At 34.7% G+C, this 17,969-nt stretch overlaps 2 protein-coding genes across 2 annotated transcripts in view; one reads left to right on the plus strand and one right to left on the minus strand.

Annotated features, from left to right (window-relative positions):
* Positions 1 to 17,969, plus strand: part of LOC136831271 (protein tramtrack, alpha isoform-like) — a 638,889-nt gene that overhangs the window by 211,026 nt on the left and 409,894 nt on the right. The gene's annotated exons all lie outside the window — the stretch shown is intronic.
* The window catches only part of LOC136831684 (golgin subfamily A member 6-like protein 1), a 21,363-nt gene continuing 5,126 nt past the window's right edge, over positions 1,733 to 17,969 (minus strand). Inside the window, exons 2-4 of the mRNA XM_067092314.1 lie at positions 9,741 to 9,891; positions 9,399 to 9,446; positions 1,733 to 1,747 (exon numbers count right to left, since the gene is read on the minus strand). Of these exons, the coding sequence (XP_066948415.1) occupies positions 1,733 to 1,747; positions 9,399 to 9,446; positions 9,741 to 9,891 (214 nt within the window). The remainder of the gene's footprint in view (positions 1,748 to 9,398; positions 9,447 to 9,740; positions 9,892 to 17,969) is intronic.

Here is a 17,969-nt window from a genome sequence, read left to right on the forward strand (position 1 = left end):
GGTGCCAGTAATCTAACCGCAATCGTAACAAGGATGTTTAACCCCCTCACCTGTGAAGCTTACCTTTTAACTCTAGCTGGTAACCAAGACTTTGGTGGCGTCATAAACCTCATACTTTGTAGGAGGGTTTAATTCAACTAATCCACCCAAAAAAGGACGTCGTTAGATAAGCCCAGCCAATTAGAATTCTGCCAAGGGCTGGACAGAATCTATGGTCCGCCTATTGATGGGATGGGCGTTTTCCTTTCAAGAAGCTTGAAAAAAAGCAAGTTTGAAGAGGAAGAGAAGCAGAGAACAGAAAAGAAGCTGAGGAGTGAGGTCCAGGGCCTCACCAGTTGTGTGTTGAGAAGAAAGCAAGACTCATACTGCAATTCACTCATTTTGTAAATAATATGTAAATTTCAATTAGTGTGTTAATGAAGTAAGAAAGCTGCACTATGTCTTCCTAAATCCCCCTGGGACTCAAATGCTACTATAACAACAAAGCCAGAAATGATAAAACATCTATAAAAGAAATAATAAACTTCTTTACATAGGCAACCAATATAAGAAATAATAATTCAGCAACAGCATAATATTTGGAGGTGGTAAGAAAATAACAAAAGGACAAAACATAACATTACATATGTATATGTATATATATGTATATGTGTATGCATACATATGTATATATATATATATGTATAAATACATATATATATAACTATACATGTATATATATAATATGCCCGACATATTATTTTCCCTTCTTACATGCACATTTCGTCTAAGTTGCTGAAACAGTCGTCCACAGCGTCTCTTCCGTCGTCGGCCGCTTACGAGTCTGTTATTTTGAAGAGAATTATATTAAGGTAAAAAAAAATTATACCTCTCAGAAAGGCGTAATGGAGACGAACTGGTAGTTTTCTTTACTTTAATGATGAAAGTTAACTACAAACTTAAGTACAAATTACGGTTACAGTTACTATCTTGAAATAACTCTTGCTAGACAGTTCAGTTAAGTCTGTTTGGGAATACGAAAGCAAGACGAAGTTATGTCTTCCCTTCTGGGTGGACAAAAACCCGAATGGCCTTCTTCTGGCTTCTCTGGAACCCCTCGTTTTTCTTGTTATCTTACAACTCCTCCCTTTTCAGTTCCCCATTGGAAGATTTTATCTGTAAGGCCTCCCCTAGAACAGTTGATTGTGAAGGGCGTTGGTGGGTGTTGTTAAAATCTCTCCTTAGAGGATTTGATTGGAAATGATGTTAGGAAGAGGTGTAAAAGACTCCTCCCTAGAATGTTTGATTGGAGAGGTGTTGAACGACATCACTTTGTCCAGCCCCAATTCCATGGAATTTCCATGAAAAGCCTCCTATTGAAGGTGGGGTTATAGATATGGCTGGAATGTTAGCTTCTGACGAGGTGCTGAGTGATCCTGAGTCAGCTAAACCGTGAGGCCACAGTTTCCAGATTTTACGATTGGTTTTATGGCCCTGGGCGCGATATACTCGCTCACTGTTTTGAGTTCATGCAAGACAGTTTCTCGCGGTTTACGTACTTAGCACTTCTAGTCTTGCAATACATAACAATCAAGGCTTAATTGTTGTTCTCTGTCTCTCTTCTTTCTTTCTCTGTCTCTCTCTTTATTCTTTCTCTCTCTGTCTCTCTCTTTATTCTTTCTCTCTCTGTCTCTCTCTCTATTCTCTTCATGCTTTCCTATCTAATTTTTCCCTATACCGCTACATCACTCAGTCACGCTGCCTCACACTGTGTGACAAAAATATAGTTTAAATGGATAATTGTAAATCTACATACAAAAAGCATTTATATGATTGCCCACAGTGTAAACACACTCAAAATATTGAACAAATCATGTCAATGCGTTAATGGTAAAATAGCAGATCATTAATATATTGTAGAAAATTCATACATTATACAATGAATCATCATTTAAAAGAAATATTCATACATACAATGAATTATCACACTGTAAAATAGTTAACTGCAATAGTGAATATATAATGAAAATCAACAGCATATAGGGAAATTGGCAATAAATCATGTCTATGAGAAAATTATTCTCCTTCCTTGGCCTTTTTTATTTCTTTTATAATCTTCTCAATATTTGAAATCACTACACGTTTGACTAAAATTGCAACTACCACAATTACAAGTAAGATTATGATCAAATTGAACAGAGACAAAATTGGTGAAACCTTTTCTTTGTAATAGAAAAACTCATCTACCAATGGTAACTTCTTTAGTCGTTTTAATTCTAACTGAGACAAGTGAAACTTTGATATTCTTAGAATAGTTCATGTATGGGACATTTTTCTTGTAACTCAGTTCAGTGAAAACATGAGGTTCATAGTACAACTGGTTTTGGTATTACTAACTTGCAAGTCTTATCAAAAGCGTGAACATTCCTAAAATTAACCTCTGTACTTAGATTATGGCAGTTGATTATGGCTGTTACAGTTATTCAAAAACTGTTGATTTTCTAACATATTTAGTTCTTTTGTTACATTTTTACTGACTTTATTAATGAATACCTTTAGCTTTTCTATCTCTTGGGCATTTAAGTTTTGAGAAGTTATCACTTTATTTATCACTGTACCTCTTGTTGCTGCCCATTTTCCAGCTTATCAATTCGGGCCTTTTCCATTTCTACATTAGACTCAGTTGCGACTCCAAATAGTTGATTTAGTGCTGTTCCTATAAAAGGTAAGAGGGATCTTTTGGACCTTGTATTTAACACACTTCCTATGTCATTATCTAATCTTTTCAACAGTGGTAAGGCACTGTTATTATCACTCTTCTGTATTATGGATTTGAGTTCTTTTTGAACATCTTTCAAATTCATTTCATTGATAAGCACTGAGGATATATCAGTACTTACAATTCCCAAATCTTTTATTAATTTCAGAGATCCCTTTTTCTCTAGTAGTGCACCCTTTCGGATGACAACTTTGGATGACACGAATTGAAGTATTACGATTATTAAGATGAGCCGCATGTTTGTATCTGTAAGAATAAGCCTTATCAGATATTCTATGTACATGAGGTATTTTAATTTCTACAAATACATTTTACATATGATATTTCAGTACAACACTTTACGTAAATTTTTCTTTTTCTTAACTCATATCTTTTGTTTATTTGTTCTTCCTTATTTTCCTTCAATACTTCTAACTTTTTAGTGGACCAAGCGTCTGCTTTTATTACCTTCACGTGATTCCAATGAACTACCCTTTCCTTTAGATCATTCTCATTAATAATTCTAAGCTTATTTAATTTTAACATTTCTAATACTCTATAAGGACCATGAAATTTAGGAGAAACCTTTACATTAGGAGCTTCTGGAATATGATTCTGAACTATAATGTCTGATTTAGTCATATTTTTGTCTTAGTACTTTGCGTGAATTTTATGGTACTCATTGTCTAGTCCTCGTTTGTTTGATCGCTTCATAAGTACGTCTAGTTTTCCATGCAATATAGTCATCATAATTGTAGTTATGCCGGAGTGGTGTTGCATCATCTAGTAAGGTATTAGGTAGTCTCTTTTGATACCCATACAATAAGTAGTGTGGTGATTCTCCTATTGTCTCTTTTACAGTATTGTTTATAGTAAACTGTACGTCTTCCAAAGCTAAATTTACGATTTGTTCTTTCTACTGCTCCATTTGAACTTGGTTTATATGCTGTTATTTGACATTTATTTATCTCAAAAATTCACATAATTTTCTTAAAAGTTCACCAGTAAATTCAGCTGCGTTATCAGAAAGAACTTGTGGACATGAATGTCTCGTGATAATTCTAGATTTAAGAGCTTCTGCTGCTGTAATTGCATCTCTATTTCTTACTGGTACAATCTCTACATATCTTGTTAGATAGTCTAGAAAGACTAGTATTTGTTTATTCCCTCTAACAGTGCCAGGGAATGGACCTAAAAAGTCCATTGACACAAATTGGAACGGGTTAAGTTCCGATGGATATTTTTCAAATGGAGCCTTTGAATATACGTTACCCTTATTTCTATTTCAAACTACACAATTTTGTACAAAGTTCTTGGCATCTTTACTACAATGTGGCCCCAAATAATTTCTGGTTATGATTCTACTTGTCTTTTTAATTCCTGGATGTCCTGCTAACTTGTATGAGTGGGTTAGTTCTAAAACTTCTCTGATTAGTGTTTTTGGGATGTATAGACGAGAATAACCATTCTTCTCTGTTGGTCTTTTATACAATAACCCATTGATTAATACAAAATCAGGTTTTAAAGATTCATCTGTCATTAACTGTCCTATTATCTGTCTGATTTCTGTATCATTTCCTTGTTGTATTTGTACTCTTTCTAAGTCTAAATCTACTATTTGACAGCTAAAACAAAAGGTATTAGTGTTAATGCATTTCTGTGTTTCTTCTTGGGATCTGGATAATGCATCTGCTAGTGTATTAAATTTTCCTGGGATGTATCTGATTTCTTGAGTAAATTCTAACAAACTAATGAACCATCTGTCGAACTTCATGTTATTTGTAAAAGTTCTCTTCTTAAACAAATCACAAATGGGTTTGTGATCAGTAAGTACATTGACTTTATGCTCTAGAAGTATGTGCCAAAATTTCTTTAATCCCCAGTATAATGCTAAACATTCCCTTTCTATTGTGCTATAATTTCTTTCTGTTGCATTTAAGGCTCTACTGTCATAATATACGGCCCTCATTCTAGTTTTGTCCTTTTGTAGTAATACAGCTCCTAGCCCTTTACTGGAGGCGTCACAGGCTAAGTAGAAGTCTTTGGAGAAATCTGGGTAGACTAATACAGGATTCCTTGTCATTTTACTCTTTAGCGTTTGGAAGGCTGGCTGTCTCTTGCTCCTTATTCCATTCATATTTGACATCCTTCTTTGTTAATTCTGTTAATGGTTTGGCTATTGTAGCAAAACCCTTAATGAAAGGTCTATAGTAACCTACCATTCCTAGGAATCGTCTCAATGCTTTCAAATTTGTAGGAGCTGGATATTCAACTATTGCCTTTATCTTGCCTGCTTGCATGCGCAGTCAATCTTCACTAATTACATGACCTAAGTATTTCAAAGATTTCATTAAGAATTGACATTTCTTTAATTTGATTTTTAGTCCTGCTATTCTTAATCTTTCTAGGACTATTTCTAATGTTTTGAGGTGACTCTAAATCTTTACTAAAAATGATAACATCATCTAGGTAAACTGCAAGATTGTCCAGATCTCTTAGAATTTGTAACATTAGTGTAAGAAAAGTTAAAGGAGCCGAAGTGAGTCCAAATGGCATGACTTCAAATTGTAAGTGTTCTTTATGTGTGCTGAAGGCTGAATATAGTTTCGACTCTTCGTCTGAAGGTACTTGCCAGTATCCACTCAGCAAATCTAAGGATGAAAATATTTTTGCACCTCTTAATTGAGCTAACATATCTTGAATTACTGGCATTGGCATTCTATCTGGGATGGTGTTGGAATTTAACTTTCTATAATCTATCACAAGTCTCCAATTTCCATCTTTCTTTGGAACAAGTAGCAATGGAGAATTATATGGAGATTTGGAAGGAATGACTACCCCATCTTTCTTCATTTCTTCTATAAAATTATCAACTATGGGTCTTTGGCTTATTGGTAATCTGTAACTAGGAATAAAGAATGGTTTTGCTCCACCATCTAACAAAATTCTATGTTGTAGGACATTTGTTCTGCCTAATTTATCTCCTTCTATAACTATTACATCTCTGTTTTTCTAATACTTGAATTAATTTATTCTTGTTTTGTGGGAAATCTGTTTTATTCATCTCTTTGTTTAATTCAGACCTTTGACCAGTTACAGAGAAAATGCTTTTTCTTCCAGTGTTAGTAAAGGATTGTTAATAGATATTCCTTTGCAAAAGACAATGCCTGCATGTAGTGTTAGTTTGTTATCTGAGTAGTTTTGGACATAAACTTCACAAGTATTACCCTTCATGTGGACTAAGGAATTATCCATTCTGACAAATTCTGGCAATTCTTCATTTAATAACAGAACGTCTTTAACTTCTATTTCTTCTTTTCCCCTTAAATGTATTTTTGTTAAACACTTTGGATGCAAAATTACTTGTCTATTAACTATGAACTGTACTTTATTATCATCAGCAGTGCTTACGTAACCTATTTCTTTATCTTCTATATCTGCAAAGTAACAAGGTTCTGGATATTCACTAGCTTCTTCAGTTACTGCTATTACATTATTGATATCTACTTTATTTATTTTATTTAATAACAATACTTCATTTAGTAATTTCCCTTCATTATCACAACTTATTACTACATTGTTATAGCTATCGGTATTTATCTCTGTATATTTATCAGTATAGGCGCCTTGTTTTTCGTTATATTCAGAATCTCGGTGATCACCATTATATATCTGCAGTCCAGGATGATTCCACATCTCTTCATTAGATTAAATGAGAACAATACTTGTGCCGGGGAATATCTGTCTTCTAGAACTTTAAAACTTTCAACAGATTTATGTGACGAAATGTATATGTCTAAGTTCACATTTCCTAAACTTTTAATCTGTTTACCCGCTACTCCTTTTATTATTCTGCTTTGACCCTGAATTAACGTTTCTTTTACGCCTAAGTATTTGGTTAATGTGTGTTTATCAATTATGTTTACAGTACTACCTGAATCTATAAGCACAGTACATATCCTTTTATTTATGGGAACTTTAATGATAGGTAAATTTTTTCTGGTTATTTCTTCTTCGTCCATGGAAAATACAACTTCTTTACTCTGCGAATAGGGAAATGTGGATGAATCTTCACTCCCCCTTTTTGCTAATTCTTCTGTTTTTAGATTATCTTCTTGAAAGGACTTTCTTGCTGTCTTATGTGTAGGGATAATTTGTCAGACTTGAAGACTTATTTGATGTTGAGCGATTGCTGCTTAATTCAACTACTTCTTTATTTCCTTTTTGGTTTCCAAACCAGCAATTCTTGGTTAAATGTCCTACTTTCTTGCAAATCGTGCAGATTCTAGGCCTTCTGCACTCGTTTGTAGAATGATTTGTATACCAGCAGTTTTCACAGGCTGTCTTTGGTCTCGCTTCTTGAGCGGAACAGTTCACTTGGGTTGAATTATTTGTGTTTGAGTTTTGACCATATTTATAAGGTTTGGGAGGACCGCTCTTTGTTTGATTATATCTTCCTTTCTGGTTTGGATTCCATTTTCTTTTAGTATTTTGGGCATATTTTCCTTGAAAGGTAGTTGGTCTATTCCCTACTTGTCTGGAATTATCATAGAACTTATTATTCATTTTAAAAGTAGGATTATTATTTCTGCCTTTCCTTTCATTTTGTGCTTCTGTTGTTCCTATAAATTCCTTGGAGAGATCTATCGCTTTCTTTTGTATTTCTTCTCTCATCGTTTTCAATGTTTGAAGGCTGTCTTTCTTTGGATCAATTTTTATTTTTCTGAAAGCCTTCTTTTCCTCTTCTCCAAGGGCATTATATATTGTTCCAAATGACAAGTAATTCAAAACATGTCTTAGGTCAACTAAATTATTGACATTATCACCAGACTGAGTCTTATCCCCAATGGTAATGCTTGCTTTCTTTAAGTCTTCTGTTATTTTATCTATTGCATTCTCAACACTTGCATACAGATTAGCTATTGTTTTATATTGCGGGTTAAGGAACCTAGTTATGTTATATAAACTGTCAGTCTTATTTACTGGTTCCCAGAGTGATAAACAATTTTCTTTGAATTCTGCGTAGTTATTAAGTTTGCTAAAACTTGTGGAATTCAGAGTTTTGTGGGCGTCACCATGTTCTGAACTTACGAAAAGCAAGGCTTCATTTATTTTAGCTCTTTCATCTGTTATTCCCCCTGAAGTTATGCGACTATCTGCATCTGCGAGCCAATGATTTACTGTATAAGATTCGAGTCAACTTTTGTCAGGATTTGAATCATCCACCTATCCACAGAAGCGTGTGGCTGTTGTTATGACAGCTACTTGATTCAAATTGCGAAATTGGAATGTGCGAGTATTATTAGTATTGCAACTATTATTATTACTGTTAGTATTATTAGAATGATTAACACTATTTTGGTTCTGGGTAGTTGTGTTATTATTATTGGTATTTCCTTGCACTAAAGTTGAGTGGGAAATTAGTCTTGGAACTTGGCTACATCTGAGTGTCGACGGTCTTAAATTGTATGGTGAATGGCTAACTGTGTTCAGTAATTCGTCAAAAATTCTTTGCATTGTTTTTAAAAAAAAAAATATTCAAATTGAGTATCTCATTTGTGTATCTATAGAAAAAAATGTTATACTGTGCACACAGTACCATAAAATAAAAGAAACTATCAAAATATAACAGTAAAAAAAATTAAATTCGTAAACTGAGTTCAAGTGCACAAGTAAAATAAATCACTCAAATACACACAAAAAAATCTTATGTGAAACTGGGCATCATATCATCAAAAAAAAAAAAAAATTCATCACAACGAGTTCACAAAATTGCATATAATTACTCAAAATACTTATTACCAATCGAGTGAAAAAAAAAGTATTTTCCCTATCTAAATTTACTAGACAAATAAACATAGAGAGAGTAATAATGGTAATTATGCAAAAAAAAAAAAAAAATTAATTCACTAGAGAGAGTTTCCTTAATTTTTAATTTAATAAAGAGATGTTGAATAATTTTCACTCTATATAAATTAAAAAATTCTTCACTTCTTCACACATTTAAAGAGAGAGAACAGTAAATCTCATTTTCTCGATAACTTACGGGTTGTTATTGCAAAGTCGTCAAGTTGTGTTTTTTCCTTAATTTTCAATTTGATAAAGAGGTGTTAAATAATCTTCACTCTATATAACTTTAAAAATTCTTCACTTCACACATTTAAAGAGAGAGAACAGTAAATCTCATTTTCTCGATAACTTATAGGTTGTTGTTATTGTGAAGTCATCAAGTTGTGTTTTTCTGTTGTTGCCGCCTTCGGAGCTTCATTGAAACACACTGCGTTTTTTCTGTTACACCCGTAGCGATAGTTTATTAAACACACTTGCTGCTTGTTGTTGCTGTCGATGTTTTGTCTCACTTTGTTGTCGTTAATCGTTCTATGTGTTTTCCTTCTTTGTAATGCACCTATACTGTTTATGTTCACTTCTGTTTGATACACTATTGCAGGATTTTATTTCTTCATAAGTTTTGCTTGCCGTCGTAAAATCTAAGTTCGTTTTGTAGATTTTCGTTTCACTGTAACTTAAGTAATTGCAGTGATATTCTTGTTAATGTCTATCTGTTTCGTCTTGCCTTCTGGATCCAATTTAGCTGCCACCAATTTATGTCGTGCCCGACATATTATTTTCCCTTCTTACCTGCATATTTCTTCTAAGTTACCGAAACAGTTGTCCACAGCGTCTCTTCCGTCGTCGGCCGCTTACGAGTCTGTTATTTTGAAGAGAATTATATTAAGGTAATTATATCTCTTAGAAACGCGTAATGGAGACGAACTGGTAGTTTTCTTTACTTTAATGATGAAAGTTAACTACAAACTTAAGTACAAATTACGGTTACAGTTACTATCTTGAAATAACTCTTGCTAGACAGTTCAGTTAAGTCTGTTTGGGAACACAAAAGCAAGGGGAAGTTATGTCTCCCCTTCTGGGTGGACAGAGACCCGAATGGCCTTCTTCTGGCTTCTGGCTTCTCTGGAACCCCTCATTTTTCTTGTTATCTCACAGTTCCTCCCTTTTCAATTCCCCATTGGAAGATTTTATCTGTAAGGCCTCCCTTCGAACAGTTGTGAAGGACGGTGGTGGATGTTGTTAAAATCTCTCCGTAGAGGATTTGATTGGAAATGATCTTAGGAAGAGGTGTACAAGACTCCTCCCTAGAATGTTTGATTGGAGAGGTGTTGAACTACATCACTTTGTCCAGCCCCAATTCCATGGGATTTCCATGAAAATGCCCCCAGTTGAAGGTGGGGTTATAGATATGGCTGGAATGTTAGCTTCTGACAAGGTGCTGAGTGATCCTGAGTCTGCTAAATCGCGAGGCCACAGTTTCCAGATTTTACGATCAGTTTTATGGCTCTGGGAGCGATATGCTTGCTCACTGTTTTGAGTTCGTGCAGGATGGTTTCTCTCGGTTTACGTACTTAGCACTTCTAGTCTTGCAATACATAACAACCAAGGCTTAATTGTTGTTCTCTCTCTCTCTCTTCTTTCTCTTTATTCTTTCTCTGTCTCTCTCTTTATTCTTTCTCTCTCTGTCTCTCTCTCTATTCTCTCTCTATCCTCTTTATGCTTTCCTATCTAATTTTTCCCTATACTGCTACATACATATATATGTATATATACATATATATGTGTATATATATGTATATTGTATATATAATGTGCATATGTATATATACATAGATATATGCATAAATATATACATATACATGTATATATACATATATAGTATACATGTACAGTATATATGTACATATACATATATATATGTATATTTACATATATATGTACATATATATATATATATATATATATATATATATATATATATATGTATGTATGTATGTATGTATATATATATATATATATATATATATATATATATATATATATATATATATATATATATATATATATATATATATATATAATGTCTGTAAGCAAATCCCAAAGGAAAATGAGAGTCAGAAACTGAACATCTGCCTGTCATGGGCATCTACTGTGATTTTTAAGCATATTTTCATGATGTTGCCTTGTAATACGTATATCCTCCTATAATTTTGACATATTTATTTTTTTCATGTGTTATGTGTAATGATAATGATCGTTGAAGTGTCATATTTAGTTTGGCATCAGATCTCAAAAGAACTAATGATTAAGTAACTTGATAGCGTAATTTAGAATTGTTATTATAATTTTAATAGTAACGTAATTTAGAACGAATATCTTTCTTGATAAAAGCGTAGTATGTGAACACGTGTGTGTGTCCACCAGGGCTTGTTTCATTTCAATTATCATCAGTTGAGATAAGAGGGACGCTTTGTCTTGGGTTAGTGATGACAGCTTGCGAAAACAAACGCCGATTCGTCCCATACGGGCTCGAGACGAGTGATTTCACGTTGTTTCATGTTCAAGTCACGTACGCCACTTTGAGAGAAAGAATACGTGTCTTGATCAATTACGTCATGTTTTGTAAGATTGCGTTCAAAACGTTTTGCTGGGATGATGTAACTTTCTTCTAGAAGCTTCTCCATTGCATCTCGCACCCAAAACGCTTTAAAGACGTCACTTCCCTGCTTCTAGAACTTTTGTATCTCGCACCCAAAATGCTTTAATGACATCATGTAATTGTTTCACGTATTACTGGAATCCTAAAATCTATTTCATTCTGATTCCTGAGACCAGTCGAATTGGTTCTCTCTCTCTCTCTCTCTCTCTCTCTCTCTCTCTCTCTCTCTCTCTCTCTCTCTCTCTCTCTCTCTCGTTCTTAGAAAGAGATTATTTTAACGTAGTGTTGTGTGGTCACATTTTAACATTAACTTTTGAGATCTGAATTTAGTAAAGTTATTTAGTTCGTAACGGCGCCTGGTAAAAAAGTGTGTATTGTGTAACGCAGCTACAGCAAGTGATTTACAGAGGTTTTCACAAATTTGTGTAAGGTAACGTGAATTTTACTTATTAATACCATGGTATGATAAGTTAGGAAATTTTGAACAAGTGAACTCATTATGATAAATCTTATGTGTATTTTTGTGTGTTTTTCTATTTGCAATCTCTTTATATTTTCACATTTTTTATGTTTGTGATGTAACATTTATTTACATAGCATTTTAAATATTTCTTGGTAATTTAACATTGCATACGTAATTTAACATTGCATATTTGATTTTGATATCTCATGTGTTAAGATTTTCTTTTTTAAATCTTGAGTAATTCTTGATAGTTTAAATTTTGCTTGATTAATTTAAATTCCTGATAAAGTTTTTGTGAGTTAGTTTTGTTTCATAACTTAATTCAAGAATTAATTGAGTGTTGTGTTATTTTCCAGTAATAATAAATTTTTCAGGATGTGAATTCTAATTAATTGTGAATTCTAATTATAAACTTTGAATTTGAAAATAAATTTTTGTATTTAACATTTTTAGAAAAACAGTGTTTCATTTATTTACCATCAGTGAATAGGATTGATTGTGTGTGCATAAGGCAAAGTGATAAACATGTTTTGTTCTTTTAGTTTTGCTAAAGTGAATTAAGACCAGGGAGACAGTTAGAGTTTTTTGATGGAGTGATGCCCTTCTACTCTAGAATATTTCTAGTTTAATTTTTGATACCTCACACATATTCTGATAGACTTAGTTTGATTTTTCAAGTGGTTGATAAATAAGTTTTTTCTTAAGGGATCACTGTTACCTTTAGAGTACTCATTCGTAACAATTAATGTTATGAGAGTTCAGGTATCTGGCTGAAGTGAGGTATATTTTTGAATTTTGAGATTAGTTGTGTAATAACCAGGTACTTGGTACGCATCGTGACATTATATTGTTTGGTGCCCAGAGACCCGTGGAACAAAACAAAATATCACTCTGGTTTATGGTTTATACTGGTGGTGTTAGGGATACATTTTGATAGGAGAGTGACCACATAGTTATTTTTTGCTTTGTATTGTGAATTATTTAGTTGAGTAACTTAGAGAATATGGCTCTGTTCAATGTTCAGAGGTTTTTAGCAACTCTTTCCATCCAAGAGTTATCAGAATCCAACCTGACTAAGGCACAGTGGATTGCTTTAGCAGTAGCATGTGGGGGTAATGTGTCTAGTGGTATGATTAAGGCACAAATCAAATATATTGCAATCCAAGCATTGATGGACTCTGGTAAAGTAGATGAAGAGTTAGGGGAGGCGCAAGAATTGTTGAATGCAGCTGAGGCAGAATTTACAGATAAACATGAGCAAAAGAAAGAGAAAAGTGATGCAGAAGCAGAGATTAGACGTATAGAAGCAGAAGAAAATTTGATTAAGCTGAGGATACAGGCTGAAAGAGAGAAAATGCAAGCAGAAAGAGAAAGAGAAGATAGAGAGAAAAGAGAAAGAAAGGAAAGAGAAGAAGAAAAAGCAGCAGAAGAAGAAAGAGAAAGAGCAAAAAAGGAGAGAGAAAGAGCAAAAGAGGAAAGAGAAAGAGCAAGACATGAAAGGGAGATGGAGTTAATAAAAGCTCGATCCACATTACCTGTAACACCGTTTAACCCTACTCAAGGTAATTCAGACCCTGTATTTGATGTAGTAAGAGTGCAGAAGTTAATTCCGAAATTTACAGAAGAAGCTCCAGATGAGTTTTTTGATCACTTTGAAAAAGTAGCTTCAGGTATGGGATGGCCAGAGGATAAATGGTCTGTCTTGTTACAGAGTGTTCTCATTGGTAAAGGAAGAAGTGCCTATTTAGCCTTATCAGCTGATCAGTGTAAAGAGTACAAGGTACTCAAACATAATGTGCTACAAGTTTATCAGATGATCCCTGAATATTATAATGAAAGATTCAGATCTTTGAGAAAGGATGACAAGATAACTTTCTTGGATTATGCTTACAAAGTAAGATGTTTTAAACGATGGTTGGAGGCTGCTAAAGTTAAATCTATGGACGAACTTGAGGAGTTAGTAGTCCTAGAACAATATCTTAGAGGAATTCCTGAACACATAAGAGCCTATTTAAGAGAGAGAGAGAGAGGTTGAAAAACTTGACAAAGCTGCTACACTGAGCGAAGATTTTAACATAATTTCCAGCAAAAGAAATTATAATGTCAAGTACCAGAACCAGCAACGCACAGGTTTCAGATATCCAAATTTCAGGAACATTACAACTGGAAATCCTTCTAGTGGCTATGCCAATACAAAGCCAGGTAACACCCCTCAGCAATTAAATGTTAAATCCTCATCATCCAGTCTGTTCTCAAGACAGATACAGAAGACTAATGTTGTCTGCTACAAGTGTGGAAGAGTAGGACACTACAGTTGAGATTGTTATCAGACACAACAGCAGACCAAACCAGTTGGTCAAGTGGTTAAAGGTAACCAGGTGAAGCAAACTACGAAGAGCAGTGTGGGAACGACTGAGACTAAACAAGCAGAGTGTTTAGCAACCAGTGGAAATGTAACTTCAAGCAGTGAGTGGCTGAGCAGCTTGGAGGCTTTTAAGCCATATATCTATAAAGGTACGCTGACAACTCGAGGAGGAAGTGTGCAGGTACCAGTCAAAGTATTACGTGATATGGGGAGTAACCATAGTGTGGTAGTTCGTGGTGCTCACCCACAGCTGGAGAAGAATCTCACCGGAAATTCAGTTATTTTGAAGGGTATAGGAGGAGAAGAGGTAACTCCTATATGCCGCTTGCATTTGTCCTGTGAATTGGTGACAGGAAATGTTGATTTTGCTGTAAAGGACTCACTAGCTGTGGAAGGTGTACATGTTTTACTGGGTAATGAAGTTGGTGGTGTACCATTTGTTCCTTGTCCTATAGTGACAGACAAACCGATAAGGGTTAGTCCTACTGTAGATTTAGAGAAGAAAAACCCCCACCTGTTTCAAGTTGTGTAACTACCAGGCGTATGAAGAGAACTATGTTTGCAAGTGAAGATACTGAGGATTTACCTGCACCAAAAGAATCAAGTGACGGATCTTTAAGATTAGAAGAGCTGTTCCAGGAAAGTGTAGTTTCCCCTAGTGTTAGTAATGAAGAGATTTCCCAAGAAGAAGAGGACCCTGTTGTTATTGAAGAGACTCCGAGTAGTCAAAGTGTTCCTGAAGATAGTAGTGAAACTACAGAAGCAGAGTTAGCAGATATGGAGAATTCAGCCCTTGAAGTTGGTCAAGTGACAAGAGAGAAGCTAATGAAACTGCAGAAGAGGGATACAACGTTGGCTGATTTGTTCTTCAGAGTTGTTGATCAAGAAGAGATGCAACAAACCTCTACCTGTTATTATCTAAAGGAAGGATTGCTAATGAGGAAGCATCGACCTGCAGATATACCAGGAAATACTGAATGGGGTGAATATCATCAAATTTTGATTCCATATCCATTGAGGAAGCAAGTTGTAGCAGTAGCGCATGAGTCTGGACATATGGGAATCAGGAAGACTGTTGAGAAGATTATGAAGTATTTTTTCTGGCCTGGACTTCACAAGGATGTTAGCAAATTTTGCAGAGTGTGTCACACATGCCAGATAGCTGGAAAACCGAATGAAACTATTCAGAAAGCACCCCTACAACCCATAGAAGTTAGAGGAGAACCCTTTAGCAAGGTAATTATAGATGTGGTTGGGCCACTTCCGAAAACAAAGAAAGGAAATGAATATCTATTAACATTAATGTGTCCAGTGACTAGGTATCCTGAGGCGATTCCTGTAAGAAGTTTAAGTGCAAAGGTAATTGCTGAGAAGTTGGTGGAGTTTTTCTCCAAGTTTGGAATACCAGAAATTGTGCAAAGTGATAGAGGAACGAACTTTACTTCAAAATTATTCCACGATGTGATGAACTTGTTGGGAGTAAAGCAACAGTTATCAACTGCTTATCATCCAGAGACTCAAGGAGCCTTGGAAAGGTTCCACCAGACATTGAAAAGTATGTTAACTAAGTATTGTAATGAATCAGGAAGAGAATGGGATGCTGGTTTACCTTTAATGTTATTTGAAGTTAGGAATGCTTATCAAGAAAGTATGGGATGTTCACCAAATGAAATGATTTTTGGTCGAGACATTAGAGGTCCATTGAAGATTCTTGCAGAGAATTGGGAAGAAAATCAAGAGGAACTCCAAGGAGAATATGTGAAGAACTTGAGGAAAAGATTAAGAGAAATTAGAAAATTCTCTTTAGAAAATTTGAAAATAAGTCAAGAGAAAATGAAAAGAAAATATGATGCTAAGACTAAGCTAAGAAATTTTAGTATTGGACAGCAAGTTCTAGTGTTCTTACCAGTGAAAAGATTTCCCCTTACCATTAAGTTTCAAGGTCCTTATAGGATAATAGAGAAGTTAAGTGATCGAACTTATGTGATTGAAACACCAGGAAGAAGGAAACGACAGAGGAAGATACATGTGAATCTTTTGAAACCTTACTTCTCAGAGACTAAAACTGAAACAGTGTCAATAACACAGACAACTTCATCTACAGAGGACGATGATAGCTACGAATTGGGAGCTGAAAGCAAGATGAACAATTCTTCAGTACTAGAAAATTTGGAAGATAAACTAAAACATCTGAGTGTTGAGCAAAGTAGTGAGTTAAGTGAAGTGATTCAAAGTTTCCCTGAAATTTTTGCAGATGTACCTAGGCGTACCAATCTGACAAAGCATGAGATAAAGATCAGAGAAGATGGAAAACCTTTTAAACTGAGAGCTTATCGCTTATCACCTTTTCATCGAGATGTTTTGAAGAAAGAAGTTGAATATTTGTTGCAGCATGGATTAGCAGAACCCAATTCAAGTCATTATAGTTCTCCTTGTGCGTTAGTGAAGAAACCAGATGGCTCATTTAGGATGTGTACTGATTATAGGAAACTGAATTCCATCAGTGTGGCTGACAATTATCCCTTGCCTCTTATTGATCAATTACTTGATAATATTGGGCAAGCCAAATTTGTTTCCAAGATAGACTTGTTGAAAGGATTTTATCAAATTCCCTTAGATGAGAATGCTAAGTTGCTGTCAGCTTTCATTACTCCTTTTGGACTGTATCAATACCCTGTTTTGCCATTTGGTCTGATGAATGCACCTGAAACATTCCAGCGAGTGATGGATCAACTACTAGGATCAATAGAAGGAGTGGATGTATACCTTGATGACATTGTGATTTATTCTAATACATGGGAAGAACATCTGAAGATATTAAGAAAAGTGTTCAAGAAACTACAGGAAGCAGGACTAACAATCAACTTACAAAAAACTGAGTTTGGAAAGGCAACTGTACAGTATCTAGGATTTGAAGTTGGAAAAGGCCTTCCCGCTCCTTTTGATGCTAATGTAGAAGGTATCCGTAAGGCTACCCCTCCTGCTACGAGGAAACAGCTACAAAGATTTTTGGGCATGGCTGGATTTTATCGCCGATTCTGTCCAAATTTCTGAGCCGTAGTAGCTCCCTTAACTGACTTAACCAGTCCTAAAAGAAAGTTTGTTTGGACTCCAGAATGTCAAGAATCATTTGAGAAGGTTAAAGCCATATTAACTTCAAGACCAGTGCTTCAAGCTCCAGACTTCAATAAAAAGTTTGTGATACAAGTTGATGCATCCGACTGTGGAATTGGAGCTGTTCTACTTCAAGAAGATGACAACAGAATCTTCCATCCAGTATGTTTCATGTCTTCAAAGTTGAAAAAGCACCAGAAAACTTACTCAACAATTGAAAAAGAAACATTAGCATTAATCACATCATTGAAAAAGTTTGAAGTGTATGTGAACCGACCTAGGAATGAAGAAATTTTAGTGTTGTCGGATCACAACCCAATCTCATTCATCAATAAGATGAAAAATAATAATATGAGACTGACCAGGTGGTCTTTATGCCTGCAACCATATAATGTAAGGGTTAAACACATTTCAGGTAAAGATAATGTCATAGCAGATTATTTATCCCGTGGTGAATCGTTGGATTCCAACCCGAGATAAGTAATCTTCTGGGGGGAGGAATTTCATGATGTTGCCTTGTAATACGTATATCCTCCTATAATTTTGACATATTTATTTTTTTCATGTGTTATGTGTAATGATAATGATCGATGAAGTGTCATATTTAGTTTGGCATCAGATCTCAAAATAACTAATAATTAAGTAACTTGATAGCGTAATTTAGAATTGTTATTATAATTTTAATAGTAACGTAATTTAGAACGAATATCTTTCTTGATAAAAGCGTAGTATGTGAACACGTGTGTGTGTCCACCAGGGCTTGTTTCATTTCAATTGTCAT

The sequence above is a fragment of the Macrobrachium rosenbergii genome, chromosome 48 (assembly GCF_040412425.1).
Source record: "Macrobrachium rosenbergii isolate ZJJX-2024 chromosome 48, ASM4041242v1, whole genome shotgun sequence".
NCBI lineage: Eukaryota > Metazoa > Arthropoda > Malacostraca > Decapoda > Palaemonidae > Macrobrachium > Macrobrachium rosenbergii.